The sequence below is a fragment of the Sciurus vulgaris genome (assembly GCF_902686455.1).
Source record: "Sciurus vulgaris genome assembly, chromosome: 2".
Lineage (NCBI taxonomy): Eukaryota > Metazoa > Chordata > Mammalia > Rodentia > Sciuridae > Sciurus > Sciurus vulgaris.
In genome coordinates this window covers 122,432,352-122,454,497 of record NC_136462.1, presented here as the reverse complement: position 1 = coordinate 122,454,497, position 22,146 = coordinate 122,432,352, and the positions used below count along the sequence as shown (strand labels likewise).

Genomic DNA, 22,146 nt, shown 5'->3' with positions numbered 1-22,146 from the left:
ACATATGGGGGTCAATCTAATTTCAACAAAATGCACACGGTCCATAAATAAACAAAGTCTGAAGTGGAAGATTAGCTACTAATGAGACACACAAACTAAGAATAAGGATGTCCTCATTCTGAATTCTTGATAGTTTAAAGTCACATATTCTGATTTTCCCTCACATTAGCCTCTATTCTGCCCATTCAGGATATGTACTTCCTATTCAAATCCATTAGTTCCATTACATCAATATCTGCTGAGTGCTTACTAGTAAAAAGCACCTTAAAGACATTTTGTAAGTGGATATTGTTGAAAGTTTACTAAATAACTTAAACCAATTCTAGACATGTTTAGTGTCTAATTCCTAGAAAAATATATTGTTTTTCATTGTATATCAAAACATTCTTAGAACAGCTGTAAAATCAAACACAATTATGTTCCCAGGCAATGTTAAATTGAACAATAAAAATGTTAAACTCAGAAATTACTGATATGCTAGAGGGAGAAAAAAAATCTCTCCTCCCACCCCCACCTCCTCAAGTTCCTTTTAATTGGTTAACTTCTGGAGGAGTCAGCATTCTTGAAATGAAGCACAAAATAAGTTTTCTTTCCTGACTTTTATTTTAATGATGTTAACTTGTATTGATTTAAAAACAAATTAAAAAGCATGATAAAACTGACTTAAGCTTGGGGAAGAATCTGTTTAAGAACATCAAGCTCTATACCATAACTTCTTATAATTACTGTTAAATAATATAGAACCACTTCCAAAGCTTTGCTATGCTGAAATTTCATTGATTATTGAAATTTTCCAACAACAGATTTGGGAATATTAAATGAACATTTTAGCTCCAGTTTCATATCTTGCAATGAAAACTCTCTCTGTGATATACAAATGATCAGAACTAATCTACACCTAGCCCAAATATACCACCACCAATGGCCAAAAAATGATTACTAAATACAGACAAAAGTTGTGATTAAAAAATCTGTCAAAGTAAAATGTTTTATGATATTCTATGTAGGTAGTGGTATGGGAAAATAGGAGTTCTTATACAAGAATTCTTTCATATCAGCAACACCCTTTTCTAAGAAAAGTTTGGAAATATCTGTCAGACTTCATGCATATATTCCAATTCCTGAGTTTCATGACTATAAATTTTTGCTATAGATACAACTATGAACATGCAGATCAGAGAATATTTACTACTTGCACTTTTATAATAGCAAGACTTATGTAAGCGTCCATTGAAGTCCATTTCACAAAGTATACCCATAAAATGGAATACTATGCAACCATGAAAGAAAGTAGATTTATATACAAAAGATACTAATTTTGTTTTTAAGGACCAAGGTACAATCCATGATTCCATTTATATAACATTTTGAAAGGACAAAATTTAGAAACTGTGGTTTGGTCTGATTACTGGCTGTCAGGTTATGGGAGGACGGAGGTGGCACAGTTATAAAAGGGTACCATGAAGGGACCCTGGAGTGTTGGAACTGCTCAATAACTTGACTGTGCTGGTGGATACAGGAACCTACGCGGGTCATAAAATTGTACAGAGCTGAATACCCACATGCAGAAATGAGGATCTGAGTAAGACTGGTAGACTGTATCAAAGTCACTATCCTGGTTGTAGTACTATTCTATGGGTTTTGCAAAATGTTACTACTGAGGGAAAATGGGAAAAGCACATAAGGTACCTTTCTATATTACTTGTTACAACAGCATGAGAACCTACAACAATCTCAAAACAAAAAGCAAGGCACAAGACTGCATCCTATAAGCCATTTGCTTAAAAAATATATATGTGCTTATATAAGCACAAATTACTTCTAGAAGCCTATGTGGGAAACAGCAGTGGTTACCTCTACAGAGAGGGCTCAAAAAGTCAGGGCAAAACTAAGAAGGCTTAACTTTGACCAAGTTTGTATTGTTTTTTATCACTTGAAAAAAATCTTACCAAATGGATATTTTTAATTTAAAAAAACTACCAAAAATTTCATTTAGGAATGATTTTCCTCAAATGTGGTATATATACATTATAGAATATTATTGAGTCATAAAAAAGAATGAAATTCTGACATTTGTAGCAAAATGGATAGAACTGGAGGACATAATGTGAAGTGAAATAAGCCAGGCACAGAAAAAGACAAGTACCACATGTTCATATGAGGAAGCTACAAAAGTTGATTTCACAGAGGAACAAAGCAGAAAAGTAGGGGAGACAAGGAAAAGTAGGGGAGAAGGGGAAGAGTAAGAGGACAGATCCAAAATACAGTGAGGGTGATTCTAGTTTACAACTTACTGTTTTATAAAGAGCTAGAAAGAGGAGTACATAGACTCCAAACACAAAGAAATGATAAACAATTGAGGGAAATGTTAATTATTTTGATTGGATCTTATTATACACTGTATACATGTACTGAATTACCAAACTGTACTCCATAAATATGCACACTTTTTACGTATCAATTAGTAGTAAGTTTTGAAAAAGAACGGTTTTCTTCAACATATAAAAACCCTGAACACCCAGAGATTAGCTTCTCATGCTATGAAATTTTAAAGAAAGAACTATATGGAATATTTTTTTAAAGAATGTCAGGATTAAGCTACTTAATCTTAACTTCTGTCCAGGGGGTGTCTGACCCCAAGTGCTATTTACTTATGTAGTTTACTCATTTTAATGAATGACTGGTAATCAAAAAAAGAGAAGGAAAAAGCAGTCTTGACCTCTTTCACACTTGGCACAGAGACCAGAAAAAAGTCACATGGCCATAACACTCCTCTGTGAAAGTATGCTCTTGATCATTCCATTTTTGAGGACATGCCAACACCACAAGACTCCAAAAACTGACAATTCCATAAATTGTCAGAATTCATAACAATTTAGAAATATGATCTGAGAATCTCAATTCTTAGATCTGTAACTGGAGACAGAGTACAAATGGAACCAGAATTCAAGCTTTAGTTTGTCATTATCTGTGTGATGGTGATAAATCATGTTATCCTTGCTTCCCCTTACGACAAAACAAAGTGGACAAGGACTGTGGAATCTCCAAGTGCTTTCTCTTGCTGTACAATTCTATGAGTTATTTCTGCCTTTGTTCTGGTTTTCCAAACCCGGGATACCAATCTGCATCAGAGTGTGAATACCAAAATCTTAGAATATTTATAGGTACCCCAAAACAACCAACCCCTGCCCCCTAAAACTAGGGAAAATTCTTTTAATATTTCAAATGGATGTTTTTTCCCCTTAAAAAAACAAAGCTTTTTCATTTTGAAAACCACTAGGTTTTAAGTCTGTGAAAGCTCTGAATCCCTGACTTAGAATCCCTAAGTTCAAAGTATCAAATTGTTACCAGGTATTACTTAATTAAGTGCTATTTATATATAAAACATATATGGTAGGCATATTTAAATTAAGAAATTAGTTAAAATATTCATTTGTCCCCACTGAAAAATACTTAATGAAGAAATATTTCCCTGGCTAATAAGTTTAACTAGATAAAGGACATGGGTAAAGTGACACTTTTCATCTGTTTTTTTACATACACATATATATGTATATATATGTTGGATATTGCATGAGCACAAGCACCATACACAGTTCCAAAGCTTTTCTACTGCATTACCAAACAGAAAATCATTAAAAATGCACAGACCAGGATTCCACTTGGGAAAAGGGACCTCAGGCCTATTTCATTATTTTCAGCTAAATTAATGTTTTTGCATAGACAATCAAAATATGAAATATATTCTACTGATCACCACATTACTCCTATGTTTTACAAAATAAAGACTCAGAAGGGCAGAGATCATTGTAAATACAGAGCTAGGGTTTTTAATAAATAATTTCAGGGTTGTTTTAATACAGCCAAGTAAACAATCATCCTTTGCCACTTAAAAGGCACTTCCCATTATATATACTAGCTTCTGTTCAAATACACAAAGGCAGGCAAATCAAGCACTTTACATTTAAAATAGCAATTACAATTAATCTAACAATTAAAAGATATCTACACTTTCTAAAAATAGATTCTCTAGGCCTATAAACCTATTTCAAGAACTAAAAAATACTCTGAGAACTAGATCTCATGCAAACGATTTTTTAATCACATTCAAATAGTTGGCTATTCTCAGTTGTAAGGATTTTCTAAGACATTCTAAGATACTCCCCTAATGCAATCTATAAGATACACTGTATATTCTTAAGAAAAACAGAAATGTGAACAGCTGTGTTGGGTAGGAGAGCGATAAGTATGTGGGTTTTTTTTGGGGGGTGGGTGTTTAGGAGCAGATAAAATGAGAAGTTATTAAGCAATTAACAGCTACTTTGCCTAAACTATTATTAAGGGACAAAAAGACTGTTTTCTAAGGTGTTGGGAACTATGTTTCCTCAGCTACCAACAATAGCACAGCACACCTCTATATGTGCCAAGTGACACCATGAATTTCTGAATGGTTGTCAGTCTATAAAAACTAAGTCCTTAAAATTAAAACTTCAAGGACAGGAAAAGAAGAACTAAAAGGAAAATAGTATATAAAAGATTGAAACACAGCTTTCCATTTTCAAATTGAAATAAAGCAATATGATTTTTTAAAATTCCATGAAGTTCTATTAAAATATTTCCCAGAAATACACTATGACAACTGTTTGTATTCTCAACAGATTACTCACTACTTAAGGCAAGAAAATAAGGCAGAGTTCCTTCACATGTAGTTCTTTGAAAACCAGATCTCTGGTTTCTTTAGACCATTCTGGCCTTAGGTCTAGAGATAAGAAAAGGTCGGAAACTTATGGCTGGCACTGCAATCACTTCTACGTTACCAAACTACACAGATTCACTCAGTAATTAAAACCACTCAGCTCTGACATCAGAGAAGCAGCTAACCCTGGTCAACTCATGTTCACCTGTGCTTACCTGAATAGCTGCAAAGGCCAGTGCTGCCCAGATAACATGCATCATGATTTCCTGTAGCTTCTTCACAACTAGAGCCTCACATCCCTGTAATATACACAGTCATTCTCATTAGGAATCTTTTTAAAAAGTGAGAGCTGCAGAGTCACAGTTTACTACTGCTACTCACTGGAAGAAATGAAAGAAACTAAAAAAAGGGAAAAAACATTACATAATTAGAGCAACTTGCAGACACATATTAAAGCAAAAGACAATACATTAAAAATGATTTGCTATAAAACAAAATAGTATTAAAGAAAGCAAAATAGTATTAAAGAAAAGAAGTTTCAGGTAGTGGTAAGAGAGTAGAAAACAGGTTATCCCGTTGGACTCTAGTCCTGGACTCACCTCAGCATAGAGGTCAGAGGGATTGGCCAGGCTGCCATTGCAGCTACTGGCAGTCTCTCTGCAGCAGCTAAGAGGGACACTCTGGTTTTTGGTTTCTTTGAACCAATCTGTATTTTCCCAGTCTGAGTAGTTATGAATTCCACAACAGTGCAACTAGAAGAGAACAGATAGCACTCCTTACAAAACACATATACCTGGGTTGAGCTTTAGAGTTCCATGCACTACAGAGATTTTAAATAAGCTACTCTAGGCCAATGATGTCCAAGAGAATTTTTGCAATGAGAGAAATGTTATGGCTGCATGGTTCAACATGGTAGCCACTAAGCATGAGGCTAAAAGCACTTATACTGTGGCTTGAGTGACTGAAGAACTAAAAAACAATTTTTTTTGTATGTTGCTGTGGATCAAACCTAGGGCATTGAACATGCTAGGCAAGTTCTCTATCAATGAGCTATATCCTCAGCCTCAGGAACTGAATATTTAATTTGGCATGCTAGTGACACATGGCCAGTAGTCTCAGAACCTCTATTTGAAAAGTACATTGTCTATAAAAGGTAGCTTCTAGCTAAGGAAAAAAATCTTCCTCTTACACATTAAATACCTGGTTCTGAATATTATTTTCAACAACAAAGTATCTGAAACGTGATTTACTTTAAGATAATAAGGCATAAAATATATATGGGTAAGATTGATTAAAAAGCTGACAATTTTTGAGATAGGGTTATGGGTATAAAAATCTATTATAGGTACAAAAATATATCTTTGTTTACATCTTAAATTATTATAACTTTTTTCATTTTACAATTTTGTCTGTTATCTTTTCTGGTCTTGCTTTCTGAAGGTACATGTAGTCTTTCCATCTCCCTGTGATACATACTTCTCTTTCATTATCACCGGTCTATCTGGGCAGGGGGATGGGGGAAGTCAGATTACTAAAAAAGAGTTTAAGATGCTTCTTGCTGGCTTTGACTAGATGACGGTGGAGTAAACTTTTCAAGGGTGAAGGTCGAGGAAAAGAATTGAATACATTGGGTGGTTAATCATGGGTGTGAAGATACATAGCCAATTTACACAGTAGTTAAAGAAGTAGGTTAATGCTAACCCAATTGTGAGTAGTCCTCAAGAACAAATTTGCCTCAAGAAAGCTCACCTGTCTCTGTACATAATCAATAGCCCGGCTAGCAGCATCAGGATTGGTTCCATTGTAGGTCTTATAAACTTTCTGAATGCTGCGGTCAACCTCATTTTCCACCTGAATGAAAACAAAGAATTCAGTCCCTCAAAAATACTGTTAAAGGTACCACTGGTCAAGGTTTCAACTAAAATACCTAAATGGCATGTTTGCAAACTGTCAGAACTCTCCATAAATTTCTTGTAAGAAAGAGTTTTCTCCTTCTGCCTCCACATAGATTCTAATTGACAGAAAAAAGTTCAAACATATTACAGTACATAGATTAAAAGCATTCAAAGACTGAGAAAGATGGCAAGCTAATAATCCTAACAATCTGTTCAAGGAGGAGGAAGCAATTGATTTTCTGTAAATACAAGCTTTCCTTTTTTTTTTCCCCTCCTTTCTTTATTTGGATGGGACTAGGAATTGAACTCAGGACCTTGTGATGCTAGGCAAGCACTCTACCCAAGTTATACCCCCAAATCAATACCTTCTTTTTTAAAAATAAGTTTTCAGGGGGCTGGGGAGATCGCTCAGTCAGTAGAGTGCTTGCCTTGTAAGCATAAGGCCCTGGGTTCGATCCCCAGCACCCAAAAAAAAAAGTTTTCAGGCCAGGTGTAGTGGTGAACACCCGTAATCCCAGGAATTTGGGAGGTTGAAGCAGGATCCCAATAGCCTTAGCAATTTGGCAAGGCCCTAAGCAACTTAGTGAGATCCCCTATCAAAATAAAAAATAAAAAGGTCTGGGCATGTGGTTCCATGGTTAAATACCCCTGGGTTAAATTCCTAGTACAAAAAAAAAATGTTTTCAGTGTGTACTTATTTTCCTGAAGGAGGCAAAAATGACTTCGAAGCCTCTGTAAGATATTTCTAGGACAAATACCAACATTATTTCTATTTTATTATTTTACTTATTCAATGTTCAGACCTGGCCTGGCCAAACACACTTATGTAATCAAGAAGTTTAAAAAACAAACAAACAAAAAAAACAATCCTCAGGAATGGCACTTTATGAAAAAGCTGCTGTTCAATGTATGTCAAAGAGGAGATAGGAAGCAAACTTTTTAACTTGTTGCTGACAACTACAACAGTGGCCAGTTAAATTTCATTTAATAGTTTTCTTATACCAGATTTTCCTTACCCCTTTCTAAACTGATTAGGCCTATTTTGTAATTATAACGGCAATGTGATAAGACTATAAAACTGATAATTAAATCATAGGGACATAATTAATTGCAATTTTTTTCTTGTCATAGTTGTTTAGTACCTTCCTTGGGTATCAATGGTTTGAATATCAACTTGGCATAACATGTCTTTGACTTAAAACTGTAAATGATAGTAAGAATGATTCTATTATATTATGGTTCTAAAATCATACCAAAATTAATTAATTAATTAATTAATTAATTAGCCTTAAATGGTACTATTGGTAGAAAGCAAAAACAAGCAAAATAGAAAGATAGGGGAAGCAAAGGGAATGACTAAGAGAGGACAGGAGCAAGAAGTGCTGACAACAGCTGCCTTGGTGTTCTAAGTTGGCAGGACCCTGTGTTCTTCAGGAGGAGGGTGAAAGGCAGGACCACAACTCAAAATATCTTTTATATCCACACTCAAGGGATATTTTAAAAGAGGCAATGAAAAATGAAATACTCAGAAAACAGAAACTGTATTACAACCCTGCCAATCAAAACACACAGGGACTCTCTGGGCTAATCAAATCAAAATAAACTTGTCAGCTGCTCAACTATTCATTTTCAGCTTGCTGTTTTTTTTGGTTTTTTTTTTTTTTTTTGGTGGTGGTGGTACTGGGCCTTGATCCCAGAGGCACTCTACCACTGAGCTACATTCCACAACCCTTTTCCTTTTTTTTGAGGCAGGGTCTTGCTAAGCGGCCTAGAATGGCCTTTTGGCCTCTCAAACTTGTGATTCTTCTGCCTCAGACTCCCACATAGCTAGCATTACAGGTGTGTACCTCCACTGCATCTTGCCTCACTAGATGATAATTTAAAGAAAATTAAATGTAATCAAGAATAACACAATTTACACTCTATAATAACGGAGACTAGAAACCATGATATAAAAACAATTTCTAATTAACTAAATATTTAAAACATTAGCTTAACTGAAACAAGGCAGAAGAAAATGCTGACTCTGATAAAATGAACTCCTTCTTGAAAAAATAAACAGAAAATTTAAATCACCTTTTAAAGCATTACATGAATGACAGTAGACAACATACCTTTGCTCTATAAACGTATCCCAAGACCACTACAACTACTTCTGTGACGAAAACCAAGAGCAGGATGATGACGAACTGTAAGGAAACAGTGTCAAAAATTAAGTACAAAATAGCCCTAAATATTCTCTTGACAGAAAGCAATTATCAGCAACAACAGCTAGAAGTTTAAGACAAGTGCTAATTCTGTTCCAATTAAAAGAGTCAAGGAGTCTACAGAGTTTCAAGTTCAATTCAAGAGTTAATAGAGATAAAATACTCCTGCATACTCTGACGGCACATGAAGCCAGTGAAGTGCTAACTTACCGTGGCAAGTCCGCAACGACTTTCCCGGATTGTGGCACAGCAGCCAATTAGCCCAATGATGAAAAGCAGGGCTCCTACTGCTATGATCACTACAGCAGGTATGAGAGTGTACACATCTTCAAAGAAGTGGTCATAGTCGTCATAAGTGATGAAGACATAGGCTCCCACATAGCATAAAATGCCTGCTGCCCCCTGTGGAAAATAAGTCACAGTAACGGTCTGTAAGCCCTCTCAGTAAAATTTTTCTCTTATTACTTAGTAGGCTATAATTTAATGAGAGTTTCTTTCACTCTTAAATCTATCTACTTGTAGACTTTTTTCAGTAAAGCTGAAACATCTCTTATGATCCATTTTTAAAAACATTTCTTTACTAGATAAAGTTGCAAAGTTTTCCAAACATCACTTAATTTTTAACAACTGATGGTTCAGCTAAGACAAAGAAAGCATGAAGCAAATAGCACTGATGATGAGAACACACATATGTGTATACCCAGCCACCCCAAAGGCTTATCTGTAGCTCAACTATATGGCCAGTGCAGATGGGTGAGGTGGTGGACGTAGTACACCTTAGCTCACCATAGTTGCACTTAACAAATGGGGGCAATTAGGCATAAATGACAGAGCTAGAATTTGCAACCTGACTCAGAAATACACACATCTAATCTCCATCCACCTCTTGGGAAACGAAAATACATTCCTGGAAGTACAATACCCACTTCAATAAAACTTGCTGTTCTAAAGACTGACATGGTAAAAAGCCAGTGCATACAGTCACTAAAGAACACTATAACTATTTTATCCTCTTAGTCTTTAGAATGGTGCTCCTCAAACTTTAATATGAATAGGAATCACATGAGGATCTTATTAAGCTGCAGATTCTGCCTCAGGAGGTCTGGGGGTGAGCCTGAGATTCTGCAGGTCTAGCAAATAAGTGCTGCTGCTAGGTCTAACACACTTGGAATAACAAGGTGTTAGAGTATCCAAGAGGAAAGTTAGTACAGAAAGTGTTTTAGCTGCTGCTCAGCTGCAGTTTTACACCCTCTATCACTGTCAATTTTGCTTTAACTGGGTACCAACTCTGTGCTGACACCCCAATGCCACTTACTTATACATGAAAGCAAATGTAGTGTCAGGTCCAGTGTTAAAACATTTGTTCTAATGAGATCATTTGTATAATTCTCACGGGAACAGGATTATTTAAACCATCTTTGAACTAGAAAACAGCCTCCAAAGTTGTAGAGATCAGTCACTCCTCTGAACCTAAAAATCGTTCATTTCTTAAGTCTGTGGGACTCAGTGACCTTGGGCATCATCAGTATACTTTCTATCACTAGACCATTAGCATCAGTGTCACATCTAGAAGAAAAAGACTCCATTTGTGTAAAGTTGGGCTGGTAATCTGATTATTTAAAAAATATGTATATATTATACATAACAATATATATTTTTCTTTTTTAATGCAAACTATGGAAACAATTTTTAAAAATTATCTGTCCTCTTCTGGCTTCCAAGAGGCCCCATTGCTGGTTTTCTATTTCCCTAGCTGCTTATTTTCTCATTCTTTTCACAGACTCTTCTTTCCAGATTCTGAAATGTTATGGAACTCCAGGATTCTATCTTCTGCTGTATTCTTCATACATTTCAGTGTGTGGGGGGGTACTAGGGATTGAACCCAGAGGCACTCTATCACCGAGCTACATCCCCAGCTCCCCCAACCTGTTTTTCTTTCTTTCTTTCTTTCTTTTTCTTTTTTTTTTTTTTTAATGAGACAGGGTCTCAGTTGCTCAGGCTGGCCTTAAACTTGCTATCCTCTTGCTTTAGCCTCCAGAGTGACTGCGATTAATAGCATACACCATGATGCCCAACTCTTCACTCATTCTCTAGTTCACTACGTAACCTGTCATCTTGGACCTACACATCTCCATTTAGAAGTCTAACAGACAACTCACCCTCAATCTGTCTCAAATCCTGTCTGCCTGCCCATACCACTGAATTTTTCCTTACATTTCTAGCAGAGCAGAAGGCATCAGATACCTCATTTTTTTTCTGTTTTAACACCTGACAGTTATCTTATACTCTGTTCTTGGCTCACCTCTATATCCCAACAATCACCAAACTCCTTCAAGTTCAATTCCAAAACATTACTTGAATACCTCAACTTTAATCCCACTGTTGAACTTGTCTTAATGTGGGCCTTATTACTGTTCACCTAAATCTTGTTGACTCGCCCTTCCCATTAACAGTGTTTTTTATATTACCAGGGTTATTTTTGTTAAAATACAAACCAGATCAAGGCATAAATGTGATTAAAATAAGGATGAGGTAAATAAGTAAGATGACCTAAGGTGTCTGTTCTTGCTTTTCAGCCTGAGTTCACTACCCCTCAGAGCTGTATCATACATCCTCTCTGGAATGCTCTCTTAATTATTAGGATGTAGCTTCAATTCACCTTTTCCTTCTGGAAGCCATTCTTGACCATTTCAGACTGAATGAAGTGCCCTTTGTGCATTCATGTATTGCTTTGTACCTAGCTCTAACAGAACATTTATTACAACTATTTCAATTATAGCTATACATGTTGCATCAAGTCTTCTGGGCCCAAATTGTGTCCATCTGTCTTTCAGCCCTGGGTCACCACTTATCAGCTAGAACAGAGCTTAGCATAGCATGCATATCGGTCAAAATTCACTGAGTACACCACATCTTGTCTCTTCCCTTGAAATCACCCTCTTATCTCTGTTATAAGCTTTGGTTTGTATGTGCTTTCTCTTCAGTCCAATGTTTGATTTTTAGTTTACTACTTAAACATGATTTGGCAACTTAATCCAGCTTACGGAATACTGTTGGCCATCACATCTGGCATACATTAATATATAATTGGCATGTATGGCCTGTTCCAAGGTACTTAGTTCACTGACATATTTGCTCTTGTAGCATGTTATTTTGGGATAAAGGTGAGCACAGGAAAGGAAAAGAGAAGCAACAGTTCAATAGTTTGGATACCTTTATTAGAGAAGCATATGGATACTGTAATAAATGCCCTTTTATTAAAGTACTACGTGTGTGCGCTATACATTCACATGCATACACATGTAACACATTTTGCTGGAGCAGATAAGCCCTCCTAAAAATGAATTAATCAAACTGAACTCACTCTATTTTCACTAATCATCTATCCTTTGGATTCTTAGCTTTTCTTATTCAAGGGCAATATTTATTTCTTAAAAGGGTTGGGTTAAAATGAATTCCAGTAAAAGTGAACAGTTTTCTTTTTTTTTGTTTTTTTTGAGACAGGGGTCTTGCTATGTCACCCAGACTGGTCTCAAACAATCTTCCTGCCTCAGTCTTCTGAGTAGTTGGGACTAGAGGCGTGGGCCACTGAGCCCAGATAGTAAATAAGTTTTAGCTTACATGAATCTGAATGAAAAAAGATAAAACTGGAGGATATTTGTAGTCAACAATCTGAAGCATAGGGCAATGAAGAACTGCAAGACATACTTAAGTGTTACTTGGGCATGGGTCAAGTGAAATGTATTCTGTGCTATTCCCTCTACCCAGAATGGGTCACTCATCTGAAATTGAAGCTACAAAAAGGCAGGGGGAAAAAAAAAAAATCAACAACTGATACAAACAGATTTATAACAAATGCAATGGAAGGCTAGTAGGAGGTACCGTTTGTAAAGCTGCCTATTCTTGTGAAGTAGACTCTAGAGCACTTTCTTTTCCCAGATTGCAAACCAGTCAACATTCAATTTACATAGATGAGAACGTAACAGACTATTTTGGCAACATATAACAGGAAGCAATGTAACAGGTACACATACCAAAACAGAAACTGTACTGATTGCTGATGGGAAGATTTCATATAAATGAAAAAAGAAGTTGAAAATAGAGGATATGTTTTCCTAAACTGAAGACAACTTCAAAATTTTTGATATGTGTATATGGTTCTTGTACCTTCAGTTGTATAATATTCATGAAATTGATACCAGTTACTTTGAAAATACAGGGTAGGTGTCCTAACAGCTGAAGACTAAAAACAGCTATATGCAACTGTCTTAAAGATATCCAACCATTTGTATGAAAAACATCCAAAAGAACAAGGGAAACAGCAATTTGTATGGTCAATGCAGGGGATGTTTGCTGTAATTCCTAACTAGCTGCTTTGTAGCCAGTCAGATTTTCAATGTAGGACTTGTGACACTGGAAAAGTAACAGGTGAGCTTGGTTAAATCCTCCTTTTGAAAGGCCATGATGGGACTGGAATTTATCAAAGGATCTGGGCTTTGCCAACAAAGCAGCTGCAAAGAAAGATCTGGAGGGAGGGCAGTGCAATAGGAGATGAAATGTAGAACTTGGAAGCAGCTGAACTGCTTTAGTCACCACTTAAGAGAATCTGAGCCTATAAGGAGGATTTGTACAAGGACAGTATACTAAAAATATTCCTGCTTTTTTCAAAGAAGTGAAACAAAATTTAAGGGAAAGGCTGAAGTCTGAATTTATAGATGTAAAAATTCATTTTTTTTAACCTTTTAATATACCTATGCTTTAAGTCACAGAATTTTTAAAACTTTAGAGAGCCAGTGCTTTTCCATGACACCAAGCTGTTCCTCTTAAAAATAAAGCTATTGTGTTTGCTTTGGCTATTTTTATGAATTTCATTTTATCCTTTTAGCTACATATACAAAAATGTGAAACCTCTTGAAGAAATTTCATTCTACATTAGATTGCTTTTTTGATGTTTAGAGACTAGTTTTCAAATCTTCTAAGAAACAAACAGATGAGCTGATAAAATGCTGAAATCCACAAAATTACTGAGTTCCTTAATTTTCATCAAGCACAGTGAAACTTGCCATTGGAATGCGGCAATACTATAAAGAAACAGACTTCTTACAAACTAGAAGATAAAAATAGTTCTGTTGTCAAATGTTATCTATATGGAAATTCAAAAATGTGAAGGTGGAAGCATCCCACAGAGCATTTGGGTAAAGATGAAGCAAAGTAAAACAAGTGATCTTCTTGCAGTGGTATGTAGGAGCTAGGATGATCATGTCTAGAACTGGCAAGAATCAGGACAAGGTAAAGACCAGGAACCATCTGGACTTCACCTGAAGGCACAGTGCCTGACAAGTTTTTGCTTGCTTGAGTGAACTGCTCCTTAGGAGGGATTTTTTTTTTTTTTTTTTCCTCAAAACAATCAATTGGTAAAGCAGAAGTGATTCAAATTTGGGAAGGGAAAAAAATAGTTGAGATCAAGCAAAAACTGCTGTGTACTCCAGACTTCCAAAAAAGCAGATTTTCAAAAAGGAGAGAAGGAACTCAACAAAAATCCACCATATGGATTCATTAAAAAAAAAAAAAAAAAAAAAAAAAGACTGGGGATTGACCCCAGGTGCATTTTACCATTTTAAAACTTTAAATTTTCAGGGACTGGGGTTGTGGCTCAGCGGGGGAGTGCTCGCACAGCATGTGTGAGGCACTGGGTTCCATCCTCAGCACCACATATAAATAAATAAATAAATAAAATAAAGGTATTGTGTCCACCTACAACTAAAAAAAATATTTAGGAAAAAAACTTTAAATTTTCAAGCAGCAACTCACAAAGTTGCTGAGTCTGATCTTGAACTCAGTATCCAGAGTGGCTTGGATTATAGACATGCACCACCATATGTGGCTCCCATCTTTTTGAAATTTGAGTTTTCTGTACAGCCACATTAGTTTTTTATATACCTCACTTCTCCCCTGCAAGGAATTATCAGAAATTCTACACAAAGCATTTCTGAAAGCTTCTCAAAACTCTACCCTCATGTTATTATTAATCTTAAAGAATATTTAAATCTTTTAATCTACTTTAATATTATCTAATAGTGTTACTTCAATATTGTTTAGTCCAGTCTTGTTTCAATTCTGATTCAACTGTGATAAAATAAATCATGTCACTAAACACAGTAACTCCTTTACTAAGTCCATTACCTACATATTTCATTTATTCTCTTGATGACTTTTAAGGAAAAAAAAAGACCATTCAAAAAACTTTTGGAAATTAAAGCTATTCTTACCAAGAACTTCTGTAGTTATTAAAATAATATAATTTTCTACTTAACAAAATGGTCAATAATAAAGCCTAGCAGTATTTAAAGACATTGTGAAGATATTCTTGGGGAAGTAATTGGCCACACATATCAGCCTCAACATTTATGCTTTTATATCTTCTAATTCCACTTCTAAGAATCATTCTTAAGTAAACAAGTCAGAAGGAAACAAAGATTTGTGTATAGGGTTTGTCACCAAAATATTATAACAAAATTATAATAGCCAAACAAAAGAAAAAGTCCTAGTCAGAGGTATGCTTACATTGTAGTCCTGATGTATTCTGTTAAATCATAACTTAACAATGTTTATGGCAAGTTAAGGGAAAATCACAAAGACATTTTATAAACAAACCAAAATGTTAATTTGGTTGTTTTGAATGGTAGAATTATGGGGGATATTGGTTTTTTAAAAAATAATTTTTAGTATCTTCCTAAATATATAACTTACATAACCAGAAAAATAAAGATCTTAAATTATGTCTAAAATTGATTTTTTTTTCCAAATGGATTAAGAATTCCTAGATCTGTCCTTAATCACCAACATAAAATAGACATCTCTTTGATTCCAAATATTTTAGGAATCTCTGTCAATCTCTCCCATTTATCACTTTTCTCAGGTTTGTCTGGCTTTGGCTCCTAGATGTTTTCTGATTATCTGACAATTCAGATTCTTTCAGTACAGTCTTTTTTTCATAAATATCACCTAACACTTTTTTAAAATCCTACTTAGATTGGAGTGTGAAGTTTTAATAAGCCACTTTTGCCATCAATAACTGTCATTGTTACTGTTATTCTTAAATAAGAAATATTTTAATCCTTTTAAGCTATTACTCTGATGATATTCCTAAGCCCATGAACCTCAATTTTGCTCTATTTTCACATTTTCTTTACTTAATTTTTTAATAATTATTGTTTATCCAGCTTAACAAAGTTGTTCTATTTAATTCAATTTAAACTTATCAGTTGAAAGACCTGAAAGTTCAAGTGGCAATGAAATTGGAGATCAATCAATTGCCACAGTCAGATTATTGTTAACAGCAATGCAAACTGGCTATTTTCTGACTCATGGACTTCAGGGTCATCGAAAAGCATTGAATCTAAACATGCATTTCCTTTGAGACCCTCTGCTGCCCCATCCTATTCTAAAAATTAAGAGTCAGTTATTACTGGACAGCCTGGGATGCCTAAGTTTTATAATAGTAGATTTTGTCTATGTTTGGGTTATGGGTTTAATCAGTAACAGCAATAAAGTAAAATACAGTATGTCAACATTTACTACTGACTCCTTTTAGTAAATTAAAAACAAACATATAAACGTAAATAATTTTTCTCACCTCTTGACTCTGCCAAGCTACTAAAAGGAAAGGTGTGAAGAGAAGGAAGAAATGATAATATTTTAAAAGGAAGATCTGAGACCATCCATGGGTATCTGGGGGTGGGAAGAGGTATACCTAGAGATTAAATTCAATAAAGGATCTGCTCCCTTTTCCCATTAGCTGTCAGACATCAGGAACTATTTCTTTTTACTCTTTGTATTTCTCAGTAATCTGCTATAACAGATCTTTAACAAACATTCATGAAGTGAATGATTATTAGGGTATACTTGTTTAGTGCCAAGTACAAATTTTATGAAATATTCTGCCCCCCAAAATCCTAACCTGGATAAAATTTACAGAATAAAATTTATTAAACTACCTCAAAGAATTATAAATATCCTAGAAAGCTAATAAACAACCTGTTCCTTAAACTGCAAACAAAGAGAGCTCTCCCACCGATTCCATGTTCTAAATGATTATTCAGGGTCATAAGGCACTTGGGTCAGTGGACTATGACTAAGAGTGTAGTAAGACTGGAAACATTAATTTTCTTGACGGCCCAAGACAAATTAAGAAATACATTTCCTATATGTACCATGACTTGCTTCCTGACAAAGTTAGCTTTTTTCCTACTGAACTGAAAAACAATTACTGAAAAAAAATGTAAGCTGAAGGTGTGTTCCAATGACAACCTTTGTCAGGACAGTCATACAAAATAGGAGAAATACAGGAGACAGAAAAACAACTTCCAGGATATAAGAGTATCAGACTACCAACTTAAATGTGTAGGACATGCTAGAAAACAATATTATGTACAAGACTGGTGACCAGACTTTAAAAAAAAATTCATTATAATTTTTTAAACAAAAGTATGAGGGTATGAAACTTCTCTTGGTAATCTGAATATGCCAAGAATATCCTTGCCTTATGGCCTATATAGCCGGTTCACATAGTCCTGAAATGCCCCACCTCCTCCAATTCACCCCCAAACTGGCTCCTTCTTATACTCTAGATTAAATTTTGCCTCCTTTGAAAAACCTTCTCTGCCAACTTAGAGCAGTCACTCAGTCACTATCCTATTACCTCTTTGCACAACACATCACTATTTGGTATTTTTCTTTTTCATTTTTAATTGTCTGTCTTGCTTCACTTTAAAGTTCTGTAGGAACAGGAATCTTTGCTGCCCTTTTCACCATTTTATGTACAACATAAGTACAAAGTAGGTGCTCAAATGTTTGTTTTATATTTAACGAAGCACTTTTCCTTAAATTATATGTAGTCGCAGAGGTAAGTTTGGTGAGTTATGTAAGGCAGAGTAAATTTTAAAGGTTATATATGACTTTCAAAAATAATTTGCACATATAGGGTGAATATTTCTCACAAGTAAATATCAATTAGTGGAGGTTCACATTCTGAAGTTGTTTCTAAAGATATGACTTTAAAAACTTTTTTTTTTTTTTAGTTTTCAATGGATCTTTTATTTATATGTGGTGCTGAGTATAGATCCCAGGGTCTCACACATGCCAGGCAAGTGCCAGCCCCAGATATTAGACTTTCTGATGGTACTGCTCCCCACTCCACAGGGTTTTAGTGTTACTATCACCTCTCATAATAGATGAAAACATCGGCCTAAATAGATATGAAATTATAAATTCTACCAGCATGGAAAAGCTTTCTTTAAGTCTGTCATGCCTATGATAAATATGTGTAAAATAAATATCATCCAACTATTTTTTTTCTATTAGGGTAGAAAAAGTAAAGGTAATTTGCACAATACAGGACCTGATTAAGTACTCAAATTAATCTCCAGAATAAAAACAGGATATTAGAAAGTAAACTTGTTTTAGTTGAGGCTTCTTGGATCACATCCTACAACCTGCCAAAATAAGAATCCTGGCAGATCTTGGTAAAAAGGTGCACATTATAAAATAGACTAATGACTATTTGTTACAGTAGTCTTCAAAATTTAGCTATTTACTACATATACTCCTAACCTCCTTTAATAAATGTTCATGAGTCCGGCACTGATACACTTATATTTAAAAATACATCCTTCCATAAAAACAAAGATTCCTAGGTACTCAGGAGGCTGAGGAACAAGGATTTCAAGTCTGAGGTCAGTCTGGGCAATTTAGCAAGATCCTGTCTCAAAATAAAAGTAAAAGGGCTGGGGGTATAGCTCAGCCTATATGGTATATGGGGGTATAGCTCAGCCTATAGGTATATGCTTGCCTAGCATATGAAAAGCACTGGGTTCAATCCATGGTACTGCAGAAAATGAGAGAGGAGATTCAAGTTGGTACATTCTTTCAGTTGCCCCAAATTATCTTTCAAGCTACAAACCCTAATATTCTGGAATTTGGTGAGAAACTCTATTTTTGTTGAGAGAATTTTAAAAAAGATTGTTTCCCGGTTTAGTTTGCACCTTTGTACGGGACCATTCTTAAAAACTCCACTGCCCAAAACTATCTACACCAAATCAACATTAACAATTTTGGCAGTCAGAGCCTTAGTATGTCTGTACTTATCTATTTCTATATCACAGTTCATTCAGGAAACTGCCAAGGGAACCAATATACCAAACAATAAGGTTTAAGTAGCTAGGCACAGTGGTGTACGCCACTGGGATGGAAGCAGGAGGATGATAAATTCAAAGACATCCTCAGCAATTTAGTGAGACCCTAAGCAACTATGTGAGATTTTTGTCTCAAAATTAGAGGGGAAATAAGAGGGGGTGGGGCTGGGGATGTTGGATGTGGCTCAGTGGTTAAGCACCTCTGGCTTCAATCCCTGGTGGTAAGTAAATATCTTTCCAAAGTCACTAAACTTAACACTTCACTACCACTGACGCCAAGAGAACCTAAACTTTTGATGTTCTCTGTGGGTAATGTTTATTCTTCCATTTATATAAATCAAGGCATTAAATTGGTGGTGGTGGTGGGGGGTGGTCACTAAATAAGAATATACTTATTAGAACTGAAGAATGCATTACAAATTTCCAGGAAGACCCAGTTAACATGCTTTAAATGTACTTCTTCATTCATAACAATTTTTTAAACAGAAAAGTTAAACAGTGTAGCTTAAATGCGGGTATAGTTTCTGAACAATGGTAAAAATCAGTATGTTTTAGAGAAAGTGCCTCTAACACAGCCGAACAAAATTCTTCCCCTTTCTAAATCTTTTGAAATTATACCTTGTTCTAACATAACAGGTTTTAGAGTACAGGGCAATCTGGGTTTGAACACAGAGTGCTACTTTAACTCAGTAAATCTGAAAGTGCTCTTCTGTAAAATAAGCATAATATTCCCTGCCAGATAATACTCCATGTAAAGCTAACAGTGACTAGTATGTAGTAGGCACTTAAATGTTAAATATTTCCACCAGTATCAGATTCCAACAGTTTGTCCACAAACTGATAATTTGTCAGGAGACACACCTAGAACTGTCCCCTCATTGGTTATGTTGCACTACGCCACATTTTTTTTCTTTGTATATCTGCTTAATTTCTTTATCACAGCACACAAAAAGTTTTACTATCCAACTAACCCAAACAAAGGGTATTGACTCAACAGTATGACTTCAGTCTTGGCAATAACCCACTATGAAGTTCAATACCATAAACTTCTTTACTGGAATAAATAATAATACATATACTTACACAATTTCCAAAGATTCATGAACAATCATTTGGAATTAATTGATAATATATTGTAACTAAACATTTGATTACAGGAAATGGTTCCTGTATTTCCAATGTTTCGTCACATTAACACTTTCAGTCTAAGAGTTTGAAAAGCTTAGAATTCACCTAAATACATATTCTTCAAAACCAAGATTATACCCATAAAAATCACAAGCAACTGTAAAAAGTACAAAGTCAAGTTTCTGCCTCTTAAGTATCTTGCTCTCCAACAAAGTGTTTCTCATTTGGGGAATCCCTGAACATTATTATGTTTCCTTTTTAAAAGGCCTGTAACTCAAATACAACAAATGCTGCTCTAAATGGAGGAGAAATCATGGAAATCCCAATGGCGGGTGATTTTGAACAACTCAGGACTCTTTCCTTCACACCATAAATACCCCAAAAAGAAAGTGCCTTATTATGAGTAACTCTTTTTATGCTACTACAGTTAGGATATGAAAGGTTTCATTCTTTGTTAGGATAAAAGGAGTAAGGATTCTTTCCAGAACAGGTGTGCATATTTGTGGGAGGGAGGGGCTGAATGGGGACCAGTGGAGATGAAGGAAAGGACACGCAAAACTGTGGTTATGGGACAGGGGATGTGGCTCAATCAATAGCAGAGCACTTGCCAAGCATGCAGGGCTTTCAGGGTTTGATCCCCAGCACTGCAAAATAAATAAATAAATAAATAAAGTAGGACTAGTGGGAATGTTCAAGTATTGTTCTGGGGACTGCTGAGAGAGACTACTGTACAGGGCTAGCAAGTGTTTATGACAAAGCTGTAAGGGAGGAAAGGTGATCTGGGGCCACACTGAGAATTCAGTTTCAACACCGGAGGAAAAAGGCTGAACCTTTTTCTACGCTGAAGCTGATACGCGTTGCTTTTAAATAAAGCAATGTGATGGAGGCCAAGTTTAAAAGGCTTTATCCGGGTGCAAGGTCCAGGTAGACCGGGTGGAGAAACAACAGATTATTACAGAAGTGCCTAGTGAGATAAGGACCAGAACTAAGATGGGATAGTTATAAATATCCCTTTCTCTGTGGGCAGATCCAAAGGAATTAAAAAAGCACTTTTTATGAAAATAAACTCACTGCTTTCAAAATCTTGTGACATCTGAATCATATTTAACCAAGGTTTGTAACCTAAGGCTACCCAACCCCACGACCAAAGCAAATACAATGATTTTCTTGGTCAAAGGATTATTTGGCTTCTCAAGTTGAAGCCCTGATTCAGTATTCTGGGCTGGTGACCAGCCAACCAGTTCTCCAAACACAAAGAGCTCTAAGTCAAAATCCATGGCCCGGGACTCGGTGGCGTTCCTGCATTATCTGTACCCTTTGCTCGCCCGCCCCGAGACTGCCACCGGCTCTGCTGGGGGCCTGACAAAGGAAGTGGAACCTGACCCTTTGAGGAGGATCCTATTTCGGGCCTGAGGTTTTGAAACATTCTGCAGCTAGAGTTCTCCGTCCGGAAGGCTGCTCCAGAAGCCGAGGGGGACTCGGCCCAGGCTCCCGACGCGGAGCCCTGGCACCAAGCCAGCAGGCCCGGGCGTCCGGCCCCAGCGCGGAGACCGCTGGGTGGAGGCCGTGGGAAGCTCCCGAGAGCTTCCCTTTACTGCTCTCCTCGCGCGGGCCTCCGTCTGCCCCGGGAGCAAACTAGCGAAACGGTTCCGGAGGCCAGGGCCCGCCGCGCTTCGGCCGCAGGCTCACCCAGGCCCCCGTCGGGCGCCTCCACCGAAGCCTCCCCGGGCCGCGCCGCCAGCCCCGCGCCCCTCCCCGCCCGCCCGGCCCTCTCACCCAGAAGATGAGGTTGAGAAAGACCAGCACGGTCTTGGAGGAGGTGATGCCACACTGGCCCATGGTGCCGGCGGCCCGCGGAGGCCCTGCTCGGCGAGCTGGGCGGCGCTCACCGAGCGAGGCGGCAATGGCGACGGCGCCTCCCCGCTGGGAACTGCTGGGCCTACGCGCTCTCCCCGCAGACCCCCGCGCCGCCGCGCAGCCCCGGCCCCAGAAAGCACCTCGCTAGTCCGCGCAGCCGCCGCAGTTCC

At 36.7% G+C, this 22,146-nt stretch overlaps 1 protein-coding gene across 1 annotated transcript in view; it reads right to left on the bottom strand.

The window, feature by feature from the left end:
- Nucleotides 1–22,146, bottom strand: part of TSPAN3 (tetraspanin 3) — a 23,997-nt gene extending 1,851 nt beyond the window's left edge. The window contains exons 1-6 of the mRNA XM_079128929.1: nt 21,896–22,146; nt 9,009–9,200; nt 8,706–8,780; nt 6,446–6,547; nt 5,296–5,448; nt 4,912–4,995 (exon numbers count right to left, since the gene is read on the bottom strand). Of these exons, the coding sequence (XP_078985055.1) occupies nt 4,912–4,995; nt 5,296–5,448; nt 6,446–6,547; nt 8,706–8,780; nt 9,009–9,200; nt 21,896–21,958 (669 nt within the window). The 5' untranslated portion in view covers nt 21,959–22,146. The remainder of the gene's footprint in view (nt 1–4,911; nt 4,996–5,295; nt 5,449–6,445; nt 6,548–8,705; nt 8,781–9,008; nt 9,201–21,895) is intronic.